We start from the raw sequence: 13223 nt of genomic DNA, 5'->3' as shown, positions 1-13223 counted from the left end.
AAAAAAGATATGAACATTACAGCTTGGGGGGGGGCAGGGATAGGGACAGATAAGTGGGAGATAAAGAGGAATGGGGTAACAATGATTAAAAACAAATGTACTGGGCTGGGAAGGTAGCTTAGTGGTAGAGTGCATGCCTTGCAAGCATGAGGTCCTGGGTTCGATTCCTCAGTACCACATAAACAGAAAAAGCCGGAAGTGGCGCTGTGGCTCCAGTGGTAGAACTCTAGCCTTGAGCTGAAGAGCTGAAGGACAGCGCCCAGACCCAGAGTTCAGGCCCCATGACCGGCAAAAAAAAAAACAACAAATGTACTTATTGCCTTACCTATGTAACTGTAACCCCTCTAGCTCATCACCTTTTCAATTAAAAAATCATAAAAAAAATAAGCTCATCATATTAGGTGTGAATTTATGAAAACAGTGCCTTGAAAAACTATGTTGCAGGGGCTGGGAAGGTGGCTCAGTGGTTGAGTGCTTGCCTTGATACATGAGGCCCTAGGTTCAATTCCTCAGCACCACATAAGCAGAAAAAGCTGGAAGTGGTGCTGTAGCTCAAGTGGTAGAGTGCTAGCCTTGAGCTGAAGAGCTGAAGGACAGGGCCAGGCCCAGGGTGAGGCCCCACCACTGACAAAAAAAAAAAAACAAAAAAACAAAAAACTAGGTTATAGAACACAAGTTCTGTCTGGATCTTCTCCCTCATACAAACTCTAAGCTTTGAATATCAACTGGACTAACGCTAATGAAATTTTTCCCAGTGAACTAAATTAACTGTGTAATAATCTTTTGACCTCTGCTAAAGAGTTGGAAAGAAGAGAAAAATATAGGAATAAGAATTGTATTTGTGGGCTGGGAAGTTGGCTCAGTGGTAAAGCGCTTGCCTTGCATGCATGAGGCCCTGAGTTCGATTCCTTAGCACCACATAAGCAGGAAAAAAAAAAGGTGGAAGTGGCAATGTGGCTCACAAGTGGTAGAGCGCTAGCCTTGAGCTGAAGAGCTGAGGGACAGCGCCCAGGCCAGAGTTCAGGCCCTACGACCGGACCCCCCCGCAAAAAAAAGAATTATATTTGTATTTAAAGAGATTATCATCAATTATCATCATTAAAAATAATGTGCATAGCCGGGTGCCGGTAGCTCATGCCTGTAATCCTACCTACTCAGGAGGCTGAGATCTGAGGATCACAGTTCAAAGCCAGCCCGGGCAGGAAGGTCCATGAGACTCTTATCTCCAATAAACCACCAGAAAATCAGAAGTGGCGTTGTGGCTCAAGTGGTAGAGCGCTAGCCTTGAGCTGAAAGAGCTGAGGGACAGTGCTCAGACCCAGAGTTCAAGTCCAATGACTGACCAAAAAAATAAATAAATAAAATGTGTATAGCAAATAGACAAAATTTCTAAGAAAATTATGCTACATAAAATTAGCATTAGTGAGAGAAAGAGGTATTATTATTATTATTATTATTGTGTGTGTGTGTGTGTGTGTGTGTGCGCGCGCATGCGTGCGTGCGTGTGTGTGTGTGTGTGTGTGTGTATACCAGTCCTGGGGCTAAAACTCTGGCCTGAGCACTGTCCCTGAGCTCCATTTTGCTCAAAGCTATCAACTCTACCACTTTAGCCACACAGCTCCACTTCTGGATTTTATTTTGCTCAGGCTGGCATCAAAATGTGATCCTCAGATCACAGCCTACTGAGTAATTAGGAATATAGGTGTGAATCACTGGTACCTGGCAAGAGGTATTCTTTTATTTTTTTTTAGGTGCAAGACTGGGACTTGAACTTGGTACCTGATGCCTTTGACTCATTGGCTAGCAGTCTACCAACTGAATCATGCCTGCAGCCCCTAGAGGTATTCTTATTAATATAGGTAAAGTATAAACTTTATAACTTGCTTGTGAGGCTAGGTCAGCAAGTTACAAATTGCATGTAACATTGATTCAGTAATCAGATTGATTTATTTTGATTTTTTGAGACAAGGTGTCTGTCACTATGTAGCCCATGATTGCTTCAAACTCATAATCCTCCTGACTCAGCTTCCAAAAAGTTGGGATTACAAGCATGAGCTAACATGTCCAGTATCACTATTAAGAATCTGTCCCAGGGGTACACTAAAAACAACAACAACAAAATCATCATCGTCTTTACAAGAACACTTGACACAGTATTATTATTCCTAGAACATACTAAAAAAGCAACTAGGGCAGTCTAACTGCAGACGAGCTTTAAGTAAATTATGGTCTGCTCTATATGGAATCAGATGCAAACTGTAAAATTGATATAATGTGAGAATTCAGCCTTTTATTTTCCATTTGGTAACTTAAATGATTAGATACCAGTACAACACACTCAACAGGTTGATTGCTGCCATCATTAAGTTATAGAGAAGTAGAAGTGCAGCTAGGACATCTTATACACAACTAGTAACTGTTCTTATATACTCATGTGAGTTTGAGTGTGTCTGTGTGCCTGCCATTAGTAGGGCCTGAATTCAGGCTGTGAGTGTTGATTCTTAGCTTGTTCCACTCAAGGCTGGGCATTCTACCACTTGAGCTACAGCTCCACTGTGGCTTTTTCTTTTTTTGGTGGCTAATTGGAGATAAATCTTTTTTTTTTTTTTGTCGGTCGTGGGGCTTGAACTCTGGGCCTGGGCGCTGTCCCTCAGCTTTTCAGCTCAAGGTGAGCGCTCTACCACTTGAGCTACAGCGCCACTTCCAGTTTTTTCTGGTGGTTTATTGGAGATAGGAGTCTCACGGTCTCTCCTGCCCGGGCTGGCTTTGAACCGCGATCCTCAGATCTCAGCCTCCTGAGTAGCTAGGATTACAGGCACGAGCCATCAGCACTGGGCTAAAATTATTAGAAAAAACATTTTTGGAGTCGGTCGTGGGGCTTGAACTCTGGGCCTGGGCACTGCCCCTCAGCTCTGAAAAGGATAGCCCTCTACCACTTGAGCCACAGTGCCACTTCCCTAAATGTTCTTTTAAAAGTGAATATACAGGGACTGGGAAGGTGGCTCAGTGGTAGAGTTCTTGCCTTGCATGCATGGGCCCTGGGTTCAATTCCTCAGCACCGCAGAAAAAGCCGGAAGTGGCACTGTGGCTCAAGTGGTAGAGCTCTAGCCTTGAGTTGAAGAGCTGAGGTACAGTGCCCAGGCCCCAGAGTTCAGGCCCCACGACCGCAAAAAAAAAAAAAAAAAAAAGTGAATACACAGCTGGGCACAGGTAGCTCATGCCTGCAATCCTAGCAACTCAGGAAGCTTGAGAGCTGAGGATGGAGGTTCAAAGCCAGCCCAGGCAGGAAACTCTCATTGGAGACCACCAGAAAACTTGAAGTGGAGCTGTGGCTAAAGTGGTAGACTGTTAGCTTTGAGCAAAAAGAGCTCAGGGACAGTGCCCAGGCCACGTTCAAGCCCCATGACCAATAACAAAAAATAGTGAATATATATCCATTTCTCAACTATTCATTTATTTTGGTCTTGAGATGATGGTTAAGGTCTCACTTTTAAAATAATTCCCTGGTAGAAAAAAAGCCTTTCTATTACAAGGAATAACCATAAGTTTCTAAATATCCACACATATACACATACTTCCTTTATCTCATGAAGAAATAAAATCATGAAAGAAAATTAACAGTTTTTGAAAATGGAGAAAATTAATCACTTCAGTTAAGAAATGAACATATAAATAAGTTTTAGTTAAAAAAAGAGACATAATTAATACAATGTGGAAGACAAGTGGACTATATCTTACCTTATATTTTTCATTTGCAAATAAAACAGAGGCTCTGTGAAATTTGCATAAAGGGTTCTTGGGATCAATAACAATGGCTTTGTTTAGGGTATCCAAAGCCTTCTCAGATTTTTTTAGTGCATGTTGAACCTTTAAGAAAAAAACATCATGTTAAAGCTCCCTCTTGAGGTTAATGAAAGTGAGAACCATATAATATGACTCAAAACCCAATATAAAGACAACAAAATTATTAGAGATGAGATTGTAGGTCTAACTGTATTGTCCACTGGGTTAAGTGGATACAGTGACTGCTTAACAAATGATTACCTAAAGGATGATCTAGATTACCTCTAAATCTATTCTATTTATAGCATCTACTTCCTTTGAGCATACAGCATCATTTAACAACAGATAGATTTAATATTTAAATAATATTTAATTTGCTAAGTTGAAAATCTATATTCTTCCTCTTGATTTCCAAACTACCATTATATTTTCCTAAGAATAATTACAATTTTATTTAGAGCAGTTATTTGTATACCCTTAAATCCAAAAGTCAAGTAAAACTTTGAATTCTTTCCTTTTACAAGAAAAGAATGTCTTATATATCCAGATAATGCATTTCAAAGAATTTATTATGGTCCTCTAAATATCACGTTTTAAAAAATTATTCAAAGAACCTCTTATCTATCAATCCTGTAGTATTCATAGCTATTATAATTTAGGAATTTATTTGAAATATTGGGGTGACAATGTAGTTCAGTGGTGCAGAACTGGTGTAATAACATGCTCAAAGCTTTAGGTTCAATCCCTAACACCAAAAAGCAAGCAAAAGAAATAAGTAAACAAACATAATAAAACAATCCTCATTTGAATCACATAACAATCCTTGGAAGTAGGCAAGGTGGTGGTACTGTCATTCATACAACAAAAATTCTAAAAGCACAAGTGACTTGCTCAAAGGATAAGAGCATAACACTGATCTCTCTCTTTCTCTCTTCCCTTTCCCTTCCTCACCACCCCCCCCCTTTTCTAATTTCGTTTTTCTAGTCTGAAACTGGGACTTGAACTTGGTACCTGGGGCTTTCACATATTGGCTAGTCTCTACCAACTGAGTCACATCCCCAACTCCTATTTTTATTTCATTTTATTGTCTGAGACCAGAACTTGAATTCACTATTTGATGTTTGTTTTTGCTCATTGGCTGGTATACTAACAACCAAGCCATACTTCCAAATTGATTTTTTTTTTTGGGTAGATCATGGGGGCTTGAAATCTGGCTTGGGCGCTGTCCCTGAGCTCTTCAGCTCAAGGTGAGCACTCTACCCCTTAAGCCACAGTGCCACTTCTGGTTTTCTGGTGGTTAATTGGAAATGAGTCTTTCGGACTTTTCTGGCCAGGCTTTCTTGGAACCATGATCCTCAGATCTTAGCCTCCTGAGTAGCTAGGATTACAGGCGTGAGACACTGGAGTCCAGCTCTGTTTTTTTTTTTTTTGGGGTCCGGTCGTGGGGCCTGAACTCTGGGCCTGGGCGCTGTCCCTCAGCTCTTCAGCTCAAGGCTAGCACTCTACCACTTGAGCCACAGCGCCACTTCCGGCTTTTTTTGCTTTTTGCTTATGTGGTGCTGAGGAATGGAACCCAGGGCCTCGGACATGCAAGGCAAGCACTCTACCACTGAGCCACCTTCCCAGCCCCCCCCCTTTTTTTTAATATCAAGCCAAAGAGGTGTTTCATGCTGTGAAGATTCAGAGATGTTATTTGAATAACAACCATTAAAAAAAAGTCCCAATTTTCATATAACAAGTGAATCGATAAAAATATTTTAAAAGGGCAGTAGAAGAGCACAAATATTTACTTACTACTCCAATGTGGCAAAGTAAAACGGAACTTTGAGGGTTGATATCAAGTGCTTTCTGGAAATGCATTTCAGCAAGGCTAAATTTTTCTTGCTTGTAATAAATCATTCCTAAACCATACCTGAAAGTATAAAACAAAGTTAATTTTAGGGCTAAAACTTTTAGTTCCCAGCTTATTTCAACTACTAAAATGCTATGTATGATATCTGGTATCTTAAAAAGCAGTGAAAAAATACTGGTGGTCTTAGTTACAATAAAAATTAATTAAACATTCAGGAGAGTTTTTTTGTTTTGTTTTGTTGGTCATGGGGCTAGAACTCGGGACGTAGGCACTGTCCCTGAAGTCTTTAGGACCAAGTCTAGTGCTCTATCACTTTGAGCCACAGTGCCACTTCTAGTTTTCTGGTGACTAACGGGAGATAAATCTCTTGGATTTTCCTGCCCAGGCTGGCTTTGAACTGTGATCCTCAGATCTCAGCCTCCTGAGTAGCTAGGATTGCAGGTGTGAGTCATAAGCAACAGGCTCCATTTTTTTTTTAATCATACAAAGAAAAGTCTTGTTTGTGTCTATACCACTTTGTTCCTTCTCTCTTCCCATTTGTGATTTTTTTTTTTTTTGGTTGATTGTGGGGCTTGAACTTTGGGCCTGGGTGCTGTCCTGAGCTCTTCAGATCAAGGCTAGCACTCTACCACTTGAGCTATAGCACACTTCTGGTTTTTCTGGTGGTTTATTGGAGATAAGCGACTCAGGGCAGGTTGAGAAGTTGGCTCAGTAGTAGAGTGCTTGTCTTGCAAGCATGAGGACCTGGGTTTGATTCCTCAGCACCACATAAGCAGAAAAAGCTGGAAGTGGGGCTGTGGCTCAAGTGGTAGAGCACTAGCCTTGAGCTGAAGAATTGAGGGACAGTGCCCAGGCCCAGTGTTCAGCTCCCAAGACCGACAAAACAAAACAAAACAAGAAAAACACAGAGACTCAAGGCCATTCCTGATCCTCAGATCTCAGCCTCCTGAGTAGCTAGGATTATAGGGGTGAGTCACCAGCGTCCAGCAGTGACTGATTTGTTTGTTTTTTGTGGTTGTGGGGCTTGAACTCTGGGCCTGGGCGCTGTCCCTCAGCTCTTCAGCTCAAGGCTAGTGCTCCCGGACTTTCCTGCCCAGGCTGACTTTGAACCGAGATCCTCAGAACTCAGGCTCCTGAGTAGCTAGGATTATAGGCATGACACACCAGTGCCCGGCTTGTAACTGATTTTTTAAGTTAGCATACAGTAGTTATTATACAAGGAGAGTTTCATTCCACACAAGTATACACCTCTTCAATATCCCTCATCTCTTCATCCTCTTCTTAGGCAATTTCAACGAGTTTATTGTTCTATTTTCATATATGTGTATGAGGTACATCAATCATATTCACCCTCAATCACCCCTCCATTTGTTTTATTTCATCCTGCTGGTACCTACTACCAATGAAATTTGTTTTACTTTCCTGTCATTCCTTTTTAATAAGTATATACTAATTGTGCCAAGGATTTTATCATAGTATTTTATATGTGCATGTATTTATTTAAGCCAGAATAACCCTCTACCACCTACCAGGTGCTAAATTCTTAATATAAATTATTTCACTTAATCCTAAAAAGAACCAAGAGAAGATTGTTATCATTGCCCAACTGAAATAAGAATGAAGCTCAGAGTATTTATATTCTTTGCTTAATGTTATATAGCTAAAAGCTGGTAAAGGATGCTCAGTCATAGCAAGTCAGGAAGATGAGATTTGAGGATTGTAGTTTGAAGCTAGCCAGTACAGACAAATCCAAGAGACTCATATCCCCAACTAACCATCAAAATTGCTAGAGGAGCTGTAGCTCAGGTGGTAAAGTGCCAGCCTTGAGTGCAAAAGCCAAGCAAGAGCATGAGGCCTTGAGTTCAAGCCCTAGTATTGACATAAAATAAATAAATAAATAAAAATAAAAATGTTATACAGCTACTAAGGATCTTATCAGGGCCTTATTTAATGATTTTAAAACCTGACCTAACAAGTGCTATTTCCATATTCTTTGTCCAAATGTACATTATGTCTTTTTTTTTTTTTGTCAGTCTTTGGGCTTGAACTCAGGGCCTGGGCCCTGTTCTTGAGCTTCTTTTGCTTAAGGCTAACACTCTACCACTTGAGCCACAGCGCCACTTCTGGCTTTCTCATCTATGTGGCACTGAGGAATCTAACATAGGGCTTCATGCATGCAAGGCAAGCACTATACTACTAAGCCACATATGTCATTTATTTATTTATGTATTTATTTATTTAGTTGGTCCTGGGGCTTGAACTCTGGGCCTGAATGCTGCCCCTCAGCAATTCAGCTCAAGGTTAGCACTCTACCACCTGAGCCATTGCGCCACTTCTGGTTTTCTGAGTGGTTTATCGGAGATGAGAGTCTCACAGACTTTCCTGTCCAGGCTGGCTTTGAACCACCATCCTCAGATCTCAGATTCCTGAGTAGCTAGGATTACAGGTATGAGCCCCCAGCCCCCAGCACAAGTCTTTTATATTGCTATAATTGTATTATATTATACAGAATGTCATATATGGCTTTACTATATATATTTTATGAAAACCATGCTCTCCTAAGTTATTATAGTCTTTAAAATTGTAATTTAATGTTACAGTGTATTGTATTGGTTTGATAGGAACTGTTTCTATGTTTTCAAGATGTATATATGGTTATAAAATATATAAAAATATATGGTTAATAAAAAGATCTTTTTAGGAATATGCACCAATGAATTAAAAAAATGGACAAAACATTTGCCTTTAGTAGCTTTATCATTTAATGGTGGTATGTGACAAGAAAAGTATAAAAAGTCTATATTAATAAAAGTATAGGTGGAAATAACACAGGAAAGATTATGTATTTTGGAATTCCATTAAGTTATCATTAAAAAAAATTAAGTTCTTGGGGCTGGGAAGGTGGCTCAGTGGTAGAGTGCTTGTTTTGCATTCATGAAGCTCTGAGTTCCATTCCTCAGCACCATATAAGCAGAAAAGGCCAGAAGTGGCACTGTGGCTCAAGTGGTAGAATGCTAGCCTTGAGCTGAAGAGCACAGGGATAGCACCCAAGCCCAGAGTTCAGGCCCCACAACCAACCAAAAAAATAAATAAAAAAAATAATGAATCAGTTCAATGTTTACTTAATGCCATCTAAAATAATTCAGTATTTAAAATTCTCCTATTGAGTACTTGCCAGTTTGAATAGTCCTCCTTGTTAGAGAAGTTTTGGTAAGAAAATTTATTGAGAATGTAGCCACTGCTAAGTAGTCAACAAATCCTAATCTGTTAAATAACACTTTAATTGGGTATAGGTTGCTCAAGCCTGTAATCCTAGCTATTCAGGAAGCTGAGTTCTATAGGACTATAGGTCAAATCTAGCCTGGGCAGAAAAGTCTGTGAGGGCTGGGAATGTGGCTTAGTGGTAGAGTGCTTGCCTAGCATACATGCCCCTGGGTTTGATTCCTCAGTACCACATAAACAGAAAAGGCTGGATGTGGCTCTGTGGCTCAAATGGTAGAGCGCTAACCTTGAGCACAGAGAGGCTCAGGGACAGAGCCCAGGCCCTGAGTTCAAATCACAGAACTGGCAAAAAAGAAAAAAAGAAAAAGAAAAAAAGTGAGGTTCTATCTCCACTTAACAACATGCTTGACTAAAGGTGTTGCTCAAGTGATACAGTGCCAGCTATGAACAAGCAAGCCAAGTAAGAGTGGGAGATACTGAATTAGAGCCCCCAAAGGGGCAAAAATAAGTAAACTTATAAAAATAAAATAATAAGAACAAAATAAAACAGTTAAAAACAACAATATTACAGAGAACTACATATATGAAGGGATAGCAGCACAAGCAATGCTAGGTTGTTTCATCTATCAACAAAAGCTAGCTTTTTTGGCCATCATTTCAGCAGTGTAACTACTTAGAAATGAGATATAATACATAAAAAATACAAAAATATGTATCAGGTACTCAGTAATTTTTCTTGTTAGGTATCTCATTACTGTAATAAGTCATTAATAAATAAGCCTTGGTTTTTGCATTTCATTAGCACTTACCATGCATTGTAATGTCTAGGATTCACTCTGATAGCATTTCGGAAACATGCTAATGCTTTGTCTAGTTCTTCAGTTAATACAAACTCATGCCCTAGTAGAGTATAGGCATAAGCATAATTTGGATCAACCTGGATAGCTCTCTGGAAAAACTTAATTGCAATATCATGTTCACGTTGTAAACTGAAACAGTTCCCCGCAGCACACCAGGCCTGAGCAAAACGGAAAGGAACAAAAAGTAAAAATACAATTAAAATTTTATTTTTTTAAATAAAACCCTATGACTAACCAAACCTTATAATTCACTTAGTACAGATAAACAAAAAACAAAAGGCTCCAGCTAAGAGACGATGTTCATTCTCCATAGGAGAGTTTGTATTTGCTGATAGACCAAAATTTATCTGCAAAACCAAAATCAGTACTCACAAAGCTCTGGTAGCCATTCAAGGATTCAACATTCGGGCTGCTCAAAGGAGCACAGTTTCAGCTGAGTCTGAACAAGCATTCTTTAGATCTCCCATTTGGTATGAGTAAACAAAACCTAACTACAGAGGGGCTGGGAGTGAGAGTATAGCTCAGGGGCACAGTATTTGCCAGCACGCTCAGAGGCCATGGGTTCCACTCCCCAGCAGAGCAAAAAAAGAAAAAAAAGGAACTATGTTTTGATCAACATACCTCTGGTGAATTTTTATCCATGTCTGTTAAATCTTTTGAAAGAACTGAAAGAGCAACATCTTTTTGAAGATGCCAGAGTGTTGTAGAGTAGATCTCCATGCCTTCAACTCTGTAATTTTCAATCCTTCTAACTTCTGAGAATATTCTTTCAGCCTGAAATTTAAAAACTAGTAAGGGAAAACAAGTTGATACAATATACATTTATAAGATGGGTGCTGGTGGTTCACGCCTGTAATCTGTTACTCAGGGAGCTGAGATCTGAGGAGTGCAGTTCAAAGCCAGCCTGGGCAGAAAAGTCCATGAGACTCTTTATCTCCAACAAGCTATTCAGAAAAAGCTGAAAGCAGTGGGACTAGAGTGATAGCATACTAGCCTTGAGCAAAAACAATTCAGGGACAGTGCTTAGGCCCAGAGTTCAAGCCCCAGGACTAGCAAAAAAATTTTTTTTAATAAATAGGGGTGGGAATGTGGCTTAGTGGTTGAGTAAACATGCATGAAGCCCTGGGTTCGATTCCTTAGTAACAAAAGAAGCTCAGGGACAGTGCCCAGGCCCTGAGTTCAAAATCCAGAACTTGGAGGCAACAATGCTCAACAGGAAATGTACTCATTACCTTGCTCACGTAACTGTAACCCCTATGTACAGTATTTTTACAATAAAAAACATACAAAAACAAAAGATCCAGGACTGGCAAATATAAACAAACAAACAAAACAATTTACATGCATATAGGGAGAGCATTGGTCACTCCCTTCACATGACCTAAATTATTATGGTTTTAATGTGTAGTAATAAGCAACCTGATGATAAATTTACATCTATATTGAACTTAAGTTTTATTTATAAACCATGGTTAAGAACATTAACTCTGGGGCTGGGAAGGTGGCTCAGTGGTAGAGCGCTTGCCTTGCATGCCTGAGACCCTGGGTTTGATTCCTCAGCACCACATAAGCAAGAAGAAAAAAGCCGGAAGTGGCGTTGTGGCTCAAGTTGTAGAGCGCTAGCCTTGAGCTGAAGAGCTGAGGGACAGTGCCCAGGCCCAGAGTTCAGGCCCCACTACCGGACCCAAAAAAAAAAAAAAGAACATTAACTCTGAAAGTTTAAGTTTTTACAAGGGACAAAAGAGAAACCTATATAAAATTGTAATAAAAAAATGAGCCAGTTATGGGGTGCTCACACCTATAATCCTAGCTATTTAAGATACTGAGACTTGAGGATCAAGGTTTGAAGCCAGACTAAGCAGAAAAGTCTATGAGGTTCTTATCTCCAATTAAGCAACAAAAAGCCAGAAATGGAGCTGTGGCTCAAGTGGTAGAGTGCTAGCTTTGAACAAAAAAGTTCAGGGACAGAGCCTACCTCTTACGTTCACGCCACAGGACTAGCAAAAAAAAAAAAAAAAAAGCTCCCAAGCTCTGAGTTCAAGCCTCAGTATCGGCATTTTTTTTTTTTTTGTCAGTCATGGGGCCTGAACGCCGTCTCTCAGCTCTTTAGCTCAAGGCTGGCACTCCACCACTTGAGTCACAGCATCACTTCTAGCTTTTTCTGCTTATGCACTGCTGAGGAATTGAACCCAGGGCCTCATGCATACAAGGCAAACATTCTACGACTGAGCCACCTTCCCAGCGCCTGGCAAAAAATTTAAAAAGGCTAATGAAGTAGCTTAGTGTTATAATGCTTTGTCTAGTGTACACAAGGCTCTGGTTAATTCCCAGCAAAAATGGACAAGTCATCCTTTCTTTCTTCTTTCTTTCTTTTCTTTCGTTCTTTCTTTCTCCCTCCTTCCTTTCTTTCTTTCTTCCTTTCTTTCTTTTTTTCTTTTTTTGGGTCAGTTGTGGGGGCTTGAACTCTGGGCCTGGGCGCTGTCCCAGAGCTCTTCAGCTCAAGGTGAGCGCTCTACCAGTTGAGCTTAGTGCCATTTCCAGTTTTCTGGTGGTTTATTGGAGGTAAGAGACTCACAGACTTTCCTTCCTGGGCTGGCTTTGAACTGCAATCATCTGGTCTCAGCCTCCTGAGTAGCTAGGATTACAGATGTGAGCCGCCAGCGCCTGGCTAGTAATACAAAACCTATTATTAGCTTAGTTTATCAACTTAGCAAATTTAAAATCCTAAACTTAGTTTAGAATAAAGAATATCTGGACTATTCTTACTGAAATTAAATAAAAAAGGAAAGGACATTTATAAAACTATGACTTATGTTTTATAATTTGGCAGACCCAATCATTTATCAAGTGCAAAATTGACTGCTTTCTTTGAGAAGGGACTATAGTATAGATAAAATAGATAAAAATAAAAATGGAGTCGGGCACTGGTGGCTTACATCTGTAAACTTAGCTACTCAGTAGGCTGAGATCTGAGGATCACAGTTCAAAGTCAGCCTGGGCAGAAATGTCTCTGAGACTCTTATCTCTAATTAACCACCAGAAAACCAGAAGTGGCACTGTGGCTCAAGTGGTAGAGTGCTAGCCTTGAGCTGAAGAGCTCAGGGGCAGTGCCCAGGCTTAGAGTTCAAGCTCCACAACCAAAATAAAACCAACCAACTAAACGAATAAACAAAAAACAAAAGGACAAAACTAAATAATAATATAAAGGCTATATGTAATTGGGATTGTAGGCATGGCTCAGGTTGTAGAGCCTACAAATGAGTGAAAGCTTAGATACTAAGTTTGAGTCCCAATCTCAGATCAAAAAAAAGAAAAAAGAAAAAGGCTCTCATTAGTTGAGTCAATGCTCATAATACTGTTTTATAGTATCTGTGAAACAATAAACTAGATGAAGGGAGAAATAAACTTCCTTCCCTGAGTGTATTTTATTTTTTATTTTTTTGTCAGTCGTGGGGCTTGAACTCTGGGCCTGGGCGCTGTCCCTCAGCTCTTCAGCTCAAGGCCAG

The 13223-nt window shown here is 40.0% G+C and overlaps 1 protein-coding gene across 3 annotated transcripts in view; it reads right to left on the bottom strand.

The window, feature by feature from the left end:
- The window catches only part of Cdc27 (cell division cycle 27), an 86041-nt gene that overhangs the window by 12060 nt on the left and 60758 nt on the right, over positions 1 to 13223 (bottom strand). For all 3 annotated transcript variants that reach the window (XM_013033277.1, XM_013033278.1, XM_013033280.1), the window contains 4 exons: positions 10339 to 10491; positions 9667 to 9875; positions 5578 to 5695; positions 3739 to 3867 (listed from right to left, as the gene is read on the bottom strand). In XM_013033277.1, the coding sequence (XP_012888731.1) occupies positions 3739 to 3867; positions 5578 to 5695; positions 9667 to 9875; positions 10339 to 10491 (609 nt within the window). The remainder of the gene's footprint in view (positions 1 to 3738; positions 3868 to 5577; positions 5696 to 9666; positions 9876 to 10338; positions 10492 to 13223) is intronic.

The sequence above is a fragment of the Dipodomys ordii genome, unplaced genomic scaffold (assembly GCF_000151885.1).
Source record: "Dipodomys ordii isolate 6190 unplaced genomic scaffold, Dord_2.0 Scaffold165, whole genome shotgun sequence".
In the NCBI taxonomy this organism is placed as follows: Eukaryota; Metazoa; Chordata; class Mammalia; order Rodentia; family Heteromyidae; genus Dipodomys; species Dipodomys ordii.
This window is presented reverse-complemented; position numbering and strand designations above follow the sequence as displayed.